Genomic DNA, 17,497 nt, shown 5'->3' on the forward strand with positions numbered 1-17,497 from the left:
TAGAGAAAAACAAAATACAATGCATCGAGCATAAAGAATTACCCACCGCTGCATTCCCAGCGAGTCGGAGGAGGGTAGTGGGGGAAAGGGGGAAAGCAGGAAACCGTCTGTCAATGAACACGAAAGCCAGGCGCTAGGTGCAGAACCGAACAACGGCCAAAATTGCGTGGCAGTCAATATAAACAGGAGAATAGTTTGATCATGGAGTAGGCTTGCATGAGCTCTCGTGGATGGAATGTCGCAGAGATTCGTTCGAAGCAGAACGGGGAGGGTCTGCCCTGCCATGATTATCGCGAGATCGACATCGAAATAAAGATAGATAAAGAAAAGAGGGTTGCGGACGGTCAGCCTTTCCTTTGGCCATGATCGAAAAAAAAAAAAAAAAAAAAAAAAGAGTATGATCGACCAAAGTGGATTCAAGTAGAAGATCGCGATCACAGGATGGTGCACTTGATACCGCCGCGCCGTGAGCGGTCTGGTCGGAAAGACTTGGGGTACTCCGGGCCGGCGTCACGGTCGCGCATGCTACCTAAACCGGTCGGTCGCCGATCCTGGGATCGTCCGCCCTGTTGTTGACGCTGCTGTCGAAGCATTCGAACGACGTCGTAGAACACCTTTTCAACGTTGATGCAATTCTTGGCGGAGGCTTCCACAAAATCGCAGCCCAGATCCTTGGCCAATGCCTGTCCTTCCTGGGCCGACACGGCTCGTTCGACAGCCTTGTCGCTCTTGTTGCCAACCAACATCACAGGAACGGGAAGCGAGGCGCCGGTCGAAGCGTGAACGGGGGAGCCTAGGTAGCTGGCGCCGGAGGGGGAGCCAGAGTTGGCGGATTCCTTGACCATCTTGATCTGGTTGTAGAACTTCTGTATCCGAGAGAACGAGGCGCGCGAAGTGATGCTGTAGACAAGCACGAATCCCTCACCGTCACGGATCCACTGGTCTCTCAAGGCCGTATATTCTTCCTGACCCGCAGTATCCAGAACCTCCAACATGCACGACTGCTGGTCAATCACCACCTGCTTTCGATACGAGTCTTCGATCGTCGGATCATACGTTTCGACGAAGTGATTCAAACATAACTAGGGGGGAGGAACAGGCAACGATCAGTCAACCGCAACATCATCAGATAGTGGATAAATTGACAAGACTAACCTGAATTGTGAGTGCTGTCTTGCCGACACCACCATCTCCCAGCACCACCAACTTGTACAACGTCATCTTTCCCGACATGGTGACTGAGTCTGACGCCCGAGGATAAGGGGCACTGTGGTTGCGTGATGGGTGTAAATCGGATGCGATGGAGAAGGGGGGAGACTAGAGGTACGGCGAGCGGAACCGGGGAAGAAGGAGAAAGGAGGGAGTGAAGATGAAAAATTAAGAAAAATAAGCGTGAAAAGCGATGTATGCTCCAGGGTGAGCACGGACACGGGAAACGGAGTGTTGTGACTTGTGAGACGCTGGGACCCAAATGAACGGCTATTTTGGTAGTGCGCGCGATTAGCCACCGGGAATAATCGTTGATTTCAGACCGCCGTCCTAGCACAAGCCCGCACAGCTATGCTCCTTGTTTTTTTTTGGTTTTTTTTTGGTTTGCTTTGCTTTGCTTTGCTTTTATCTTTTATATATTCTCCTAATTATTTCTAAACGTTTAGCCAAGGGGGTAAACATTTTTGGGGGTTCAATTTCAGGGGGAAAAAATCATGAATCAAACCACATACCTGGATAATTTTGCACGATTGATTGCCTGACAAATAATTTTGTGTGGACTGCGATTTCCTAGGGGACAAGAAAGAGAGGGGGAAACCGTAGTGGATAAGCGGCCACCAACAGCTGCAAAATAGTACAAACCAAGCCCCAACTCCAATCAAATCAGAGTTCCCGTAACAATACTGAACGTCTCGGGGAGGCAAGGAAAGCAACAGAAAGCCAAGGAAATTTCAAGCACAGTAGGATGATTATAAAGGGAAAATAAAAATAGAAGGAATAAGACAAAAAAAAAAGCAAATGGAAGCGTCTCGTAAGACACACAGATGTTTTTGCCTCAAACTGTTTCCGCCACGTGAGGGGGGAGGGGGAGAGCGTAAGCCAGAGTGATCGCCCGTAGCGGATGTATGTAGGCTGGGAATTGGTGGTAGGAAATAGTCGAAAGTAAGTAGTATGTGGAAGGAGACTAGGTGCGTGGGGGGTGCGAGTGAAGGAACGAGAACGCGGTGGTTTGTCGGCTCTCGCTTGCTCTTATCTCGTTTGGAGGAACAAGGAGGAGGGGGAGGGGAAGAGGAAGAGGAGCAGATGAAGGCTTGGCTGGCAAGATTCCGATGGACAAGGAGGGGCGAAACCCAAACAGTTTGGAACTCCAGTTTAAATTCAGTATCAGGGGGTTAGATGGAAAGGAATGGAAAGGGAAGAAGCAGAGAAGGAGAGAAGGGGAAGAGGGGGGAAGCACTCGAGAGGAAGAGATGACGAAGAGGAACAGTCTCAAATAGTAACGATCATAACAATAATAACCATAATAATGTTAAAGGGAGAGAGAAAAAATTGAAACGAAATGAGATTATGATTTTTTAGAAGGGGAAAAAAAAAGTCCCAATAATATAATTCAAGTCGAGAATGAGGAAAATGGAAATGAACTGAAGCAGCGGAGACGGAGACGATCCCTGTCGGAGACCAACAACCGGTCGACTAACTCACTAAACCTGCTAAACCGTCCATGTGTTTTTTTACAAATCAAAAAATTAGAGAAAATAATAAAATAAAATAGTGGGAAGTCATTTAAATAAGCCCGCCAGCAGCTCTGTACACAGTAGATACTCCGCGTTCATCCAGTCCGGACACTATCAGAGTCAATTTGGAAAAGGGGAAGGTATACAAACTACAAAGGAAGTCCCCGAAGATTCTAGTTATGTCAATAACTAGATTTGACTCACTCACTCTTTCCCACGTAGGTATATCCTTGTATCAGGACCTCTCTCCCAGGATCTATCACCTCCCATCTCAATCCCCTGGGAATCCGTACATCGATCATCCAGTCCAAGATCGCCATCCACCTCCCCCCGCTGAGACGGATCGATGGATTCTTGCCTTTCACCGGGTGTACTCCGAGTGTACGGTGTATGTGTAGGTCAAGAGGGCTACGTATCACATCCATCATTCCTCACGGTCTGTTGGTTTCGACTACCTTATCAAATACCACCCCCGGAATGACGTTACTGTTACACACGCAGACCTGCTTTTTTCCACTTGGGTTTTGAGTCTACTCCGTATTTGTTGGATGTTTTATTTGATTGTATTAAATTGAATGGGTTGTTCTCCGGTCAGTGTTCTCTCGCATGATACTCTCCCAAACCTTCTCCTGTCTATGATGAAACTGGCAATCGAGCAAGCGAGAACTCTCTCTGGTGGAATGGTTTCGGGTAGACACGAAAGTGGGTGAAGGGTCAGGGCTGCTCTCCACCGGCATCGAGCGTTGCGATTGGGTTTGCGACTGACCCGATTCGGGTCTGTTCCAAGGTTCGGATGAGTCCTGCGAGAAGGCAAGTGGTGCCATACCTGAACTATGCGCGATTCTAGACCTGCCGGGGCCGAATGGTTGACATTTCACCTAGGGTTTTTCAGAAACCGTCCAATTTTCTATCTTCTTTCTTGCTTTTCTGTTACTGAGAAAACCACCCAATAAATCCCTTTCATCCATCAATCCCTTTACTACTCCGTACTCAAGGTCCAAGTATCCACCTTAGCATGTCACCCTATGCCACACCATCCCTTTTAGTTCCCCATTTTTCCACCGCGGACTCCAACGGGGAAGCAGAATCGAACATTCCGCGGCCCCTGAACACCGGGCTAAAATCCCATCTTCCTGATCCTCGGGATTACCTCATTGCTGATTTTCCCCATGTGTATGGCGTAAGCTACGTATTGCTCGTTCTTATGCCGAGGTGCATCCCTACGGTGTATGCTGGCTATCGTATCTTCTTGCGGAATAGTCAGAAAATAGGATCTCTTGACCTCTCTTTTTCTTCATCTCCTTCCCCTTTCGGTTCTTGGTCGTCGTGAAATATCCCAGACAGGCTCTCTCCTCTTAAACCGTCGCTATGTGTCCTAACCATTCTCTGTTGACTAACCTTTTTTTTGAATAAAATATATGAGAGAAAAAAAAAAGCGAAATAAAATTATATGCCGCCCCGTCAGGGCTTAGCAAAGAAACGGACTAGCACAAGAGAGACTAAACAATCCATGCTAAGTTAATAGTGGGGGGTTTGCGGATTGGTAACTGCCCCTCCCCCCTATTAGTCGTGGTATCCGGACTCCTTCCTACTCCCCTTATGGTCTGTACGGACTACGGAGTAGTTAATAATAATGGAAAACGATGGCAGTGCCACTTCAGGGCCTTAAAAGGTGCTCTCTAACTTGTTACAGGGTCGAGGCACTGAGGCAGCAAGGGTCAGAGAGAGAAAAGAGAAGGGGGGGGCGATGGAAGGCCAAAAAATAAAATGAGAGAGAAAAAAAAAAGAATGGAAAAAACCTCCTGGTGTCCTCCAGCATACTCCGTATGGACGACTAACCTCGCCTATTGAACGGATCCCTGTCAATAATAAGCAGTAGGCAGAAGGCAGGCTTGCCCTCCCCTACCGGATTGAATTCCGTCGATAGATGCCGGGCCGGTCCATGGCGGATACTGCTACGTTCCACGAGCCAACAGGGATTCGTCGAGGGATTCGACAGCCTTTTGAACTTGTGACCGCCCGTCTGCCGGTTTAGAGAGGGCATGCGTATGGTGATCCTTGGCGATTTCTTGAATGGATAAAAGTCAAGTGGTCGGCAATTTAGCCTATAACTAGATACCGGACCAGCACAGAGGACCGGGCGGAATTGTTAGGGGCAGGAGGAGTGATGTCTTCTAGAAGACTAGAAGATAGACAGGGCGTGCAGGGCCACTATGGCACTAACTCGCTACGGTGTAGTTAATAGTCAAGGACCAGTAGATTAGGCAATCAAGAAATCATCCACCTTCATATCCCGAGCCCCATCGGTTTCCACGTGGGAGGACGGTCACTACGCTGTCGCTGTCGCAAGTGTCTCACTCTTACTTCTGCTGCGCTTGAATCTCACGTCTGGTCTGAGGTAGGTCCTCCGGGGCCAACTACCTCAACGATGACGGCCCGCGAACGTTTGATGGATGACCTACAGGTGTCAGTAGTAGTAGTACCCTCCATACGGCCCCTAATATGATTCCATGGATCCAGCCAGAATCGATCAATTTCTCAGAGCCACGGTCATTCGAGGATCTTCCGTCGTGAACGGGACGCAACATGGATCCGAGGTAGTCCGTCCCCGTTCCATCATAATCAAACTGACTCGAGCAACGCTGCACAAGTGTCCGTGGTCAACGGGTAATTCTACCCTAAACCTGCTAGGTTCTTCGCAGAAGCAGGAAGCAGGAGAATAATGCCGCATGGCGCATGCAACACCCTTAGCCACCCCGGTCGATAATTTCTCGCCGTAATTCCTATTTATATCCGTCAGTTAGTCCTGAGTAGGTATAAATTGGTTTTTTAAATCACCTCGGCTGTGCGTCGGTCCTTACAGTACATACATACATGCATGCATCATGCCTTTCCTTACCTGCATCCACACTTGCATTCATGCATTCATCCGCAGGTAATCTTGGTTAATCTGAGACCTGGATCGGATTGTGGCAACCTCGTCCTGGACTTCTGGCCAATCTGGTACTCGAAAAGAAACTTTTATTTGGGCGTTACTCCTCCCCCCCCCCCACCCATCCGGCTTGGGCAGCCAATTCGCCTCCGCGGAGGGTCGAGCTCTTTTCTTTTCTTTTCTTTTCTTCTCTTCTCTTTTCTTTCCTTTGTTTTGTCTTTGATGTTTTGTTAGCCTGTCTAAGCATCTCGATTTATTTCATTTTGATTATGGGGTCATTGATAAATAATCTTTATTTACATGGATCACTGATGGCTCGAGAGAATAATATAGATCGGTATCAACGTTGCAACCTAGTCCCAGGCTCGGTAGATTCGACGGAGTACCGCGCTCTTTCTAGAATTATGAAAATTGGGTATCATCGTCTTCTAGTCTTCTACGACGTATAACAGCCCCATCAGATACCATGACTTAGCAGTAGTCATCAGTGGTACCTACTACCTAGTCCCTAGGCAGTTAGCATGCTGGCCATCCAATATCCCCTGAAATCATCGCCCATCAGCCACCACGATCATCATGACACCTGTCGCAGGAACTGATTGGCTAAATGATGGATAAGGATGCTCATCATTCCCCCGTAGAAGGTAATGGTCAGTTGTAGGCGTCTTGGCTTACCGTTTCCAGTAACTCGTCACCCCTTCGTGCCTGCCCTGCCATGCCCTGCCCTGTCCGCGCTCTCTTGTCGTGACGTGCAAGCGCCAGAGCCCGTCAGGTACTCGGGCCAGATCCGGTGTGCGATCACCGGTGGCTTGATTAGGTTTGAGTCCGCGTGCGGGATTTTTGTGTTCTTTCGCCAACGCAGCCTGGGCTGGGCAGGTGATACGTCTAAACTATCGTGCCTAGGTAGGTACTAGGTAACCAGGTAGTTAGATAGGTAGCTATGGTGATTGTGTAATCATGGGCGAAACTGGGACCAGCTTCGATCTGAACCACGTATCCTGTTCCATTATTGATTTACAAAGCCAAGTCGGTCCTTTCAGGGTGGAATAATACGTACCCCGTACGTTGTTACGCATTTCCGGAGTGAAATAGGCTTAGCAACGAAGACCTCAGAAAGAGTGTCCATTGGTCATCAACGGCGATGTGCCGTTTTTAATATAAATTTGGAGTCTAGGCCCTCCTTGTTGACTTTTGCGGTGGATGTTAACGTTTTCCGGGCAGCAACGCGATCGACGGGATAAATGCCTAAAGGTGTTTGGGACAGGCGCCAAACCGTTGAAATGTCCAGAATAGAAAGAGGGGGGAGGAGGGGGTCCTTATCTCGATCAACTATGAACTACGGATACTCCGTAAGGAACCCGAACAGGGCAGTGGAGGGGTCGTTCAAATCCCGGTGGCTGTGATAATAAGACAGGGGTCTAAATAGCGTGTTCTTGACGGGATACGTTGTGCTTCCAGGGGGTGAAGCGGGTCATCGGAATTAGGTGATTGATGATACGCGTGGGCAGCTCGGTATGTTCTGGATGATTGATGGCAGGGCGATTTCCTAGGTGACAGGACAGTCTGTCACATCAAGCTTGTGCTAACTATCTGAACATGACTATAGTTTCTCCAATGGTAGGATATCTGGGATAGGGCTAGCAGGGACGACGGTCTGCGAGCCGCCCACTTTCTTCCCCAGTGTCTTGAGATAGTTATATTTATACTATCAAACACCTGTTAGCATGCAATCGAGATTCCAAAAGTCCCTGCGGTTCAAACCCACAATATAGAAGAACGTCGTCTTCTTGAACGCTCCTCCGCGAGTCCTCTCGGACTCGTCAAAGTACAACTGTCGATACCAGCCATCAATCCGCGGGTAATCATGGAGGATCATCTTTAAATTGCACCGAAAGATCAAGTAGTACGCGACATCGAACCGGCAGATGGTCGTATACAGCCGCACATCCGCCTCGGTGATATTCTCCCCAAAAAGGTACGGCCCGTGGCCCGACTGCGCAAGATGTTCTTCGACGCGATCCAGTGCCTCAAACAGCGGATAGACGTTGGCATCGTAGGCCTCCTGCGTCGTGGAAAACCCCGTCTTATACACTCCGTTGTTGATTCGCTCATACACCCACTCGTTCATCGCATCGATCTCTCCCCGCAGATGAGCCGGATACAGGCCCCCGCCTGGCTGGTTCACCTCGCGCCGTTCCGCCGGCAGCAGCGCGTCGAACTAGGAGTAGAACATGCGGATGATCTCGCTGCTCTCGTTGCTCACGATCGTCTTCCGCGTGCGATCCCACAGCACGGGGATTGTGTACCGGCCCTGGTACGCCGGGTCGGCTTTATAGTAGAGCACGTAGCGGCCTGGTTGGGCTGGGAACGCGGCCGTCGGGTCGGGCGATACGAATGAGCGGAAGACGGAGTCCTGTCATCGAAAGTGCCCGTCGGCATCGGCGTGACGATAGATCTTGGGTTCCTAGGGAACTGTTCAGTTGGGATGAGATTGGGGGGTGTATAGGTATCTACTTACTGTCTCGGTCATTCTGGATGGTATACTCACTTTGAGTGGTAGATTGCCGTGTTCGAACCGATAAATGATTGATTTTACACTTTGAAGATATGTTCGATTACAGATATATTTTGTTACATATATGTTGCAGATGGCTGGCTAAATATTCTGTATGATGGTTCAATGATGGCTTACAAATCCATCTGCAATGGTGCAAAATATTTTCGCCGCTGCGTCATCGGAATGAAGGATTATTAAAAAGGATACGAAGCAGTCTCGTGTTGGATTACGTGAAAAGCCTACTAGTGTGTTGGGTTTTATCTCGGCCATGGAAGAAATGCAAGCACGTTGAGCGGGGTAGAGTAGGCCGCAATATATCTTTTATACTAACCTTGTACTTCTCTGTACATATACCCAAGGAAATATATACCGAGTAGTAAGATAGTGTGGAAGATCTAAATGCTTCAAACAATCCGCAAAACCTTCGCTAAAGGCAAGTTCCGAAGATATCGTACTAAGCGGAGGATTCCATGAGAATGAAGCGGAAGATTCCTTGATATCGGCCATAAAGATCACGTGAAATCAATTATAAATGACCCCTAGTTAGTTGATCAAGCAATTCAAGCAATTCAATCAATTCAATCATTTTTTAATCGTTTTTGACCACTTCGGCAGCCTACACCTGGCATAGAAATCGTCTACAGATAACATGCTCACAAATAGGCGGCCTAGCTATATCTCAAAGTAGCCTACATTTCATCCCCCAATTTTATATCTCAATAACTAATGGCTCCTCTCCCCTCTCTCTCCTCCACTTGTTCGTCGCATCCAATACTTCCCTACATCCCCTCAGGCTCCATCCCCACTTCCGCCAGAATCCCTCCGAGATCTCCCACCCACTGGCATGCCACGGTGGCGACCACGCAACCACGCCTCGATGCTCGCACTCCGAGTCCGGAAAACCCTCGAAAAGCCCGCCGATCGTGTCAGTCCACAGCTCATCCTCGTCGTACTGCCCGGCCGCCAGAATGATGTTATCGCGCCATTGAGGATGCGGGATCAGATCCATCCAGTCTTCATGAGGGATCGTCTGCTGCACCAAGGTGGGTGCGAGGGCCGGGGGCACGCTGCCGGGAGGTGAGGGGCCGGGTAGGGTGCGCGGCGACGTTGACGGACAGGCTCCTGGGACGGCGTCCAGAATGACGGAGAGGAGTTGGCGGTTAGTGAGGCAGCCGCGGAAGACATTGAACTGGAGCAGTGTGATCAGGTGGTCGGAGGATAGAGGGAAGAGGACACGAGGTCGGCTGCACCGCCGGGAGGTGAATGGGCTTGGTTGTAGGGCCGTAGCTTCGGAGGATAGTAAGGCATCTCGAGTCCGGTGGAAAGTATCCGCTACGGATGCAGGGAAGGTAGAGACCATTTGGTGGTCTTCGTCCCAGCACGGGATTTGGGATTCGGCTTTACTGGCGCTGACGCCTGACGGAGGCTTAGAGATAGGTGTCTGAAGTCCTTGTCCCTCAAGGGCCTTGCGTCTTCCTAGAGCGCGAGTTAGCTTCGATACACTCGCTAGGCTGGCACACTTACGTCGCCAGGCTCGGGTATTCAGTCGAGTCTGCTTTCTTCGACGAGCCGCGGCATCAGCAAGACCTGTCCAGTCATCGTCCAAGTCAGCTGCCTGCGTCAGGTTAGTGTAAACCTCCATCCTTGATGATCTGGGGGCGTATACCATGAGCTCACCTCAGTTAGCTGGGGCATCTGCATGATAGGGATCGAACATGCAGCTGGGGATATCGACATTGGCGCGTCCGGCAACATCAAGCTAGACGTGACGGGTTTGCATGAAACTAATTCCTTAGTCTGGGAAGTGAAGGAAGTCAGGTTGCAAAGCGCAAGGGCTTCTACAGCTGCTATCAGATTCATCACCATCCACGGGTTGCAGGATTTCAATCTAACTGTCTTGGTACTGGTGTCATGCAGGCTGCTCACAGGGACACTTAACCCGATTCGGTGATTTTCTTACTATGGGAAGAGTCAACGGACAAGATATTTAAGAGACCATTTCCACGACTGAATCCATCCTGGATACTGTTTCTGTTAGCATCACCAGGCCAAATATATCTTAAGTATCCTTTCCATTCAACATGACATTCCATCCCGATTCTCTCCCCGACCTCTCCGGCAAGACCTACATCGTCACGGGCGGCAGCTCCGGTATGTACGTACCAAACCACTCATACCTACATTCTAAACTACTTCCATCCATCTAACCCAGAGATCAATCAGAGGCTACACCACCGTCGCTCGTCTCGCCCAGCACAAAGCCCACGTCTACATGTGCGCCCGCTCCCCCAGCAACGCCACTGCCGCCATCCAGCGCATCCAGTCCCTCTACCCCAACGCACGCATCACCTTCCTCGAGATGGACCACCTCTCGCTGGCCTCCGTCGTCTCCGCCGCAGAGCGCTTCCTATCCACGGAGCCCGCCCTACATGGCCTCGTCAACAACGCCGGCATCATGGCCACCCCGTTCGAAATGACCCCCGACGGCCACGAAGCCCAATGGCAGACCAACTATCTCGCCCACTGGGTCTTCACGGACCGCCTCCTGCCGCTCCTGCGCCGCAGCGCGCGAGCCCTGCTGCCTGGGAGTGTGCGTGTTGTCAACCTCTCCTCGTCGGGTCACTACGGGGCACCGACCGGCGGGGTGAACTTTGAGGACCCCGCGTTGAGAGACGCCAGTGGGATGACGCGCTACGGGCAGTCGAAGTTGGCGAATATCTTGCATGCGAAGACGCTGCATCGGCAATACGGGCCGGGTTCGGACAGTGCAAGCGCCGGGGAAGGGGAGGTTTGGTTGGCCATCGTGCATCCAGGGTTGGTGGAGAGTCGGCTGGGGGAGCGGGCGGAGTTTCCGGTGCTTTTGAGGAAGCTGTTTGAGATCTACGGAGCACTTGGGGGTAGAGTGAATGCTGATACGGGGTCGTGGACGAGTCTGTTCTGCGTGGCGAGTCCGGCGATGAAGAGGGAGCAGAGCGGGACGTATTTTCAGAGGATCGCGGAGGCCGGCTGGCAGAGTGGGATGGCGAAGGATACGGTGCTGGCGGAGAGATTGGAGAATTGGACGAGGGAGGTGATGGCGAAGGAGGGTTGGGTTTGAAGAAGGGGACGTGGAGAGGATAGTGCTTTTGGGCGCAATTGTTTAAATTTAAATATATCTCTGCTCTAAGGCTAAGCATGGTAGCGTAAATTGTATGTAGTATACAAAGATAGTGAAGGCTCACTTATGCTTCGTAGAATCATAACCCCATATCCGTATCGTCAACTCATCAATCGGTAGGAATACCCAGTTGCCTCGCAGCCTCAACCAGTCCCTCAGACTGGATGTCAATCCACAGATCCACATATCCCTCTCTCCGCGCCTGATCGGGGTCTAAGACCTCCTCCTGCGGACGCTCACAGTAGATCGTCTGGAAGCCGCAGGCCTTGGCCCCTTTCAGATCCCCCAGATGGGCCGCCACCATCGCACATTCCGCGGGGTCGAGACCGAAGCGGTGCGCCGCCCCACGATACACCAGGGGCGAGGGCTTGTACGCCCCGAAGTTCTCGGCGCTGGCAACGTCGGTGAAAGGCAAGCCGCCGTGCTGTTTCAGATCGTCGAGCAGCGCAACGTTACCGTTGGAGAGCGTGCAGGTGCGGAATCGCCGGTTCAGCAACGCGAGGCCGCGCGTGCTGTCCGACCACGGATCCAGACGGTGCCAGGCCAGCGCGAGCTCCCATTTCTCGTCGTCCGTAAAGAGGGCCTCGATCTGTCGATCGTGCAGGAGCTTGTGCAGCGCTTCGTAGTGGTGCTGGTCGACCGATACGAAAGCCTGCGAGGGGTCGAAGCTTCGCGTGAATTGCCCGTAGGATCGGCGCCAGTCTTCTGCAATCCCTAGCCAGTCCTGTGAGGTCATGGAGGAAACGCGAGCGCGCACGTCCGGCGAGAGGTGTCGCAGGGGATCGTTGAGAACTTCTTTGGCGGCCTCTTGTAGTGCCGACGTGACTCCGGGACGCCACTCGACGACGGTGCCAAACACGTCGAAGAACAGAACCCGGGGAGGCGGATGGATCGGCATGTTTGTGGTTATTCCTCTTTAGTATAAATATAGAGTCGCGTGGCGTTATCCCTGAGCAAGGGTTGTATGCAGGCTGTCAATTGCCACAAATGGCAGCGAGGGTGGACGTGTTTAATCGATATTGAGGCAATACGAATGCGAGGGAAAGGAGCCGGGTTACACGGCGTCAGATGAGGCATGCAAACAAGTTACAGAATTGAAATCTCTCACATTCCTGGTCTTGTCCTTTGTTTTAAGCGGACGAGTCTCCCATTCTCCTGGCGGGTGAGTTCGGGTGCCGATGGAATCGGGCTGAGTCAGGCTGAACGTTCAGCCTGAGAGAGAAGCCGAAGCATGTCACAGCAGATTGGTAGAGTAGAGCATTCAAAGGTCGCCGAATGCCCTCAAATTGCTCTGTTGAATCGCGATCACGAAGGACACAAACATCATTGAATACTAGCTGCCTAACTTCGACCCAATGCGGCTGCGAATATATTAAACTAACGGGCCCCAATTTGCACGACTCCATAACTCCCCCAAATGAAGGCAATCTAATCCAAAGCATGGACCACCCGGGCCAAATTGAATTACTACCGAATCCCGGCGTCTCCTTTCTCCGGTAAATCAATTCGGGGAACAAGTGCTGTACACGTAGATAATGATGGTGAGACATTCGGCCATATTAAAACTCAGGAGGTTAATCTCTCGAACGTTTCTAGACTCGAGTGGACCTGACTTGACCCGCGGATCTATATAGCACGTAGATCGGGAATCGTAACGCTGACACATGGGAATGATTGGTTGCATCATCGCAATAATAAGTGACTATGGAAACAGAGCATGAAAAACCTCCCGAGGCTTGGAAGTCGCGTTAGTTAGGGATAAGATATGGAGACTCTCGCCCTTAATCATTGGAGTCATTGGTGTACTTGCTCTCTATAGTTAGTGGAAGTCTACGACAGGGATCGGAAATGATGTTGCATTAACACTGGCAAATACTCCGTAAAGGGGTACGTCGAAGAGGAGCTGAATTGGTAAGATGATAGGGGCTCTTTCGGCCGTAACACGACTACCTAGGGTCTGAGAAGTGAAGGACGTTCTGATCGCCCCAGGAGGTTGTCATCCGCATTTGAACATACCCTCTGTTCAGTTCTATGGCTGAGGTTGGGTACGCGCTGCCAACGTTCGAATGCAATGGTGCAATTGCCATCGCCAGCATCTGCCAGGAACAACCCAAGCAACATGGACCCCGAGCTTCTATGCAACCATGTGATGGTATTGTGTATATCCCACAAGCGCATCCTAGCAAGAACTCTCCATGAGGCGTGCTGCTCCGGTCACTAGCATGCCTTGAGCACCAGACGCATTCCCATCTGTTTCCAAGAGAAGGCCTTGGGCTCAAGGACGGCAAATGATCATCTGGCGATCGATCAGGTGGGCTGTATGATTCTGGCTCTTTCAAGATGGGACTGGGTCATTCGCATCTCCCTATATCGCAGGGTTCCAAGGTGGCGCGTGTGACCCGCAGGCTGCGCAAGCTGCTTGGAAGATATTGTGGATAGCTATGTGTTTCCTGTAGATATAGGCCAGCGGTTGTTGTATAGAGAGGCGAGAGGACGAAGACCACCGAGTTTTCCAAGCCGGATGTTTTCCCCATCGAAGTACAATTAATTGAGGATAGCGTCGGGCTTTTGTCGCGAATCGATTGAATTGATCTATACGGCTATGCCTGACAGGAAGAAACTGGCGGGACCAATTTCTATTCGAATTGCGACCCTGTTTCGACGAACTGGACGGCGGCGTTGATGTCAGCATCTAAAGGATAGCCACAAGGTGGTGTACGACGGAGGGAGACAGTAATGCAGAGGGAAACTGTCCTAAAGATAGACTATTATCCAGAGCTTACATGATATAAACATACTTACGGTAAGATTACTACTGCTGAGGACCTGCCTGGCCCATTTGGTTAAGGGATGTCAGCCGTTCGTATCCCGGACATGTCTTACTGAAGATAGGCAGTAGTGAATCCACTGTCACCAGAACACTAGGGATCAGGGATCAGGACTCAGGAGACAAGAGACAGGATACGGGAATGTTCGATGTTTACGGAGTTGGGCACCAAGGCTTAGTAGGTCCGAAGTAAACCCTTATAACTGATCGGCGATCACAGCCGGCGAGATTGATCGTCTCCATTGCCGGATTCGCAGGGGAGAATGAGTTATTATTGAACATTCCGTCCTGCGATCGCAGACCAAGAAATCGACCGTGATCCGGCGATCCTTGGACCCGTCACATTATCACTTTCGGCCGGTGCTTCAAGTTGAAAGTCGCCCGCATAGCCGTGCGCCGTGCGGCCGTTGTGCTACGTATGGAGTATGTATGCACACTGTTAGTCCTGTTAAGTAGTACTACACTACTGTAGTACTACTAGGATAGAAAGGCTGACAGCTGCAGCCTGGATGATCTCCTCAACGGTGCATGTCCATCGGACTTCTCTTTCGTTACATTGATATCTAGGATGTGATCGGCCAAGGTCCGCGAGTGAGGAATCCTCCGACTCCTTTCGTGTAGCTCCTGCGTCGTACTGCGTAGCGCGTAGTGCAGTTACTCGCAGATGAGATTCCACGATCCAACGCCGGTGGAAATTGGACTCGGCGGCCCCGCGACACGAAGGATAGACAAAGAGTGACAGGTAATTAGATGGTCCTTGCCCGACTAAGTCTCGACTCTTCGACTCTCGACAGCCAATCGACAGATTCGCATTGATTCAGATGCCTCTCCTCCGGATGCACCGTGACCTGTCACCGTCCGCCTCTGTCGAGTCCGTCGAGGAGTCCGTCGAGTGCCCCTGAACCGAAGGCGCGAAATCCTGTCGACCAAGTGGGTCGTCTAACGAGGCCCCGTTGCCCACCTTGCAACTAGTCCCATTGAATTTTGGGCCTTGGCTTGAGGATACTGGCGACCGACGCTAGTGCGGAGCTTCTCTCACGTTCGGAACCAGCATTAGGGCGTGTGAATGTGACGACGTGCGATCCAATGGACATCATCGCTCGAAAGTCATACTCCATGCTCCGTTCTAAATGGATGTACCTACGGGGTACATTGAACGGAGTAGTTGGATGCACATCGTATTCCCCGATCTCCGCCCGGGGATACTCCGGATTCAATATGATAATTTATTATTTAATATCTACTCCGTATCAACGGACGTCATGCAGAGCCTGTCATGCCCAGCTCCCTGTGGAATCCCAAAGTCGCGATTCCCAAGGTTCACCCAAGGTTTCCCGGCGCGGGAGTGCAGACTCGGACCCAAAAACGAGCAGGGAAGAAGGCAGCCAGCAACGTTGCAACTTGCAAGGGTTGAATCAGAATGAAAGCAAATCCGTCGCTAATTTCCGAGATGGAGATGCCGCGCCCAAAGTTGAGGCCGGTGGAGAGCTGCGATCCAAGGTTCCCTGGCTCGGCTGCTCCCTTTTCGTCCGGTTTCTTTGTTCTCTCCCTGGAGGCGCGTCAGGGAGGTGGATATGAATAATGAATAATAGACAATATCCCCTCTTATTAAGTCCATTATTTCCCAGGCTGCGGAGTAAAATGGCCATTATTGAAGTGGGATGCATGTCGTGCCGGAGGATTTGCCCATATGGGAATTCGGCAGACACTCCTTTGCCCCCGAAATGGATTTTTGGCACTATTCTACGTTGATGGGATTACAGACAGACATGCATACTTCACGGCGCGATTTATTTTCACGGACCGAAGCTACGAAAGATAAATATAGGGCAGCTGGAATCCTGAAACACGGACCATGGGCTCTTTGGAAATTGTGCTTGACGATCAACAGGCACCAAAAAATCAATCAAGAACACAAACAAACAAAACAGTGTCGAGGACGGACGATGGACTTGGATCGGTCTCGACTTTGCGAATCGTATGATGCTGGAGCGGGAGATTCGCAGGATGGAGAAGGCGAAATTAAAACCGATTCTCCAGAGTAATTCCATACCTAATCTACTCTGTAGGGTGAAATGAAATGAATGACGACCATCTCGTCGAGATCATTGCGGATTAGCACGAACTGAACGGAGGGATTGACAATTGATTAATGATGGACGATGGAGGCACGCCGGTACTGGTCGATCCCCAGAATTAAACCGTCCAAACTCTCCTTTTCCTGCCCATCTCCTTTTTTTTTTATTCGAATTGACCAACTTGTTTCAGATGTGGTCGTTTTCTTTATTTTCTTTTCTGTCCTCCCCTTTTTTTTTTTTTTTTTTTTTTAAATTCGATTATTTTCGGGGTTTCCCTCCGTTGGATCGAGACTATTGACCCGCTAATTCCTCGACTATTCTTGTCGCTGGACGCGTTCCTGGCGTTCCCACCGTAGCAATCATCATCTCCCGCGTCTCTCTCTGCCTCTACCGATCGCGCTGTTTTATTCAACTGATCGTCGCCCACTTGCCTCTTTCTCTCCCTCACTTGATTCGCCTTTTTATTTTTATTCATTTTGGCCCTTTTGGATGATGGAGCCACTGGCAGCTCCGGTGGAGCCGTTCTTTTGCTTTCTCCTCACACTAATCGGAAGCAGGAATGGGGAATTGACTCGACTCTTTCTCTCTTTCCCACCCCCCTAACGAACACCCCTGGACGAGCTAATTACCTAGTATAGTAGCCATGGCTTGCCTCCATGCCGTGTCTATCCCGATGCTCGGACGTCCTTTGATGTCGCCGGACCAGCTCTGAGATAGATAGTTACTCTTGACTGGTCGTGATTCCCCCTCCTTCTCAGATCTTTGTCTAGACTCTGACACTCGTCCTAGGATTCGAGTGTGAAAGCATTGGCTGTGAGACAACGTCAATCAACTCCTTCGCAGTCTCCGCAGCTTTAATCTTGCGGTCTTGGAGCTTGATCTTCGTTTCTCTCGCCCGTCCCCCCGCTTCCAGCACTCGATTTACTTTTATTTTCCTCGTGCTAGCTCCCATCCTCTTCCTTTTCCTTTTCCTTTTCCTTTTCCTTTTCCTTTCCTTTTTCTTTTTCTTTTTCTTTTTTCCTTTCCTCCCTCTTGTTTCTTTCACAAATTACACTCCCCCTTCGTCGGGTGGCTAGAAAAGGGTCGTTGCCATACTACAATCGTATCCTGATTCGGCATCGGAACGCCTTGCAGGAGACCACTTCAAAACGCGGCGCAAGCGCGAAGCCACTTGCTTTATATGCGTACGTGACCAGCGAAACGGATTTGTCCGTCCGTGACCT

The 17,497-nt window shown here is 50.7% G+C and overlaps 4 protein-coding genes across 4 annotated transcripts; 1 reads left to right on the forward strand and 3 right to left on the reverse strand.

The window, feature by feature from the left end:
• Nucleotides 1–434: 434 nt before the first annotated feature.
• rasB (Ras small monomeric GTPase RasB) lies at nt 435–1,233 on the reverse strand (the record flags this gene model as incomplete). Its single annotated transcript, XM_053105224.1, has 2 exons — nt 435–1,082; nt 1,156–1,233. The coding sequence occupies 2 exons, from the start codon at nt 1,231–1,233 to the stop codon at nt 435–437; spliced, it is 726 nt and encodes a 241-aa protein (XP_052951560.1).
• Nucleotides 1,234–7,255: 6,022 nt separating this feature from the next.
• Nucleotides 7,256–10,078, reverse strand: KD926_001654 (uncharacterized protein; the record flags this gene model as incomplete). The annotated part of the gene is made up of 6 exons (XM_053105225.1): nt 7,256–7,360; nt 7,421–7,873; nt 7,919–8,016; nt 8,996–9,688; nt 9,737–9,827; nt 9,890–10,078. 6 exons carry the CDS (start codon nt 10,076–10,078, stop codon nt 7,256–7,258), a joined length of 1,629 nt encoding a protein of 542 aa, XP_052951561.1.
• A 215-nt stretch (nt 10,079–10,293) lies between these two features.
• KD926_001655 (uncharacterized protein) lies at nt 10,294–11,309 on the forward strand (the record flags this gene model as incomplete). Its single annotated transcript, XM_053105226.1, has 2 exons — nt 10,294–10,367; nt 10,436–11,309. 2 exons carry the CDS (start codon nt 10,294–10,296, stop codon nt 11,307–11,309), a joined length of 948 nt encoding a protein of 315 aa, XP_052951562.1.
• Nucleotides 11,310–11,478: 169 nt separating this feature from the next.
• On the reverse strand, nt 11,479–12,267 carry KD926_001656 (haloacid dehalogenase, type II; the record flags this gene model as incomplete). Its single annotated transcript, XM_053105227.1, has 1 exon — nt 11,479–12,267. One exon carries the CDS (start codon nt 12,265–12,267, stop codon nt 11,479–11,481), a length of 789 nt encoding a protein of 262 aa, XP_052951563.1.
• Nucleotides 12,268–17,497: the final 5,230 nt, after the last annotated feature.

This window comes from Aspergillus affinis (genome assembly GCF_023601865.1).
Source record: "Aspergillus affinis strain CMG 70 chromosome Unknown NODE_133_length_96891_cov_85_351106, whole genome shotgun sequence".
NCBI lineage: Eukaryota > Fungi > Ascomycota > Eurotiomycetes > Eurotiales > Aspergillaceae > Aspergillus > Aspergillus affinis.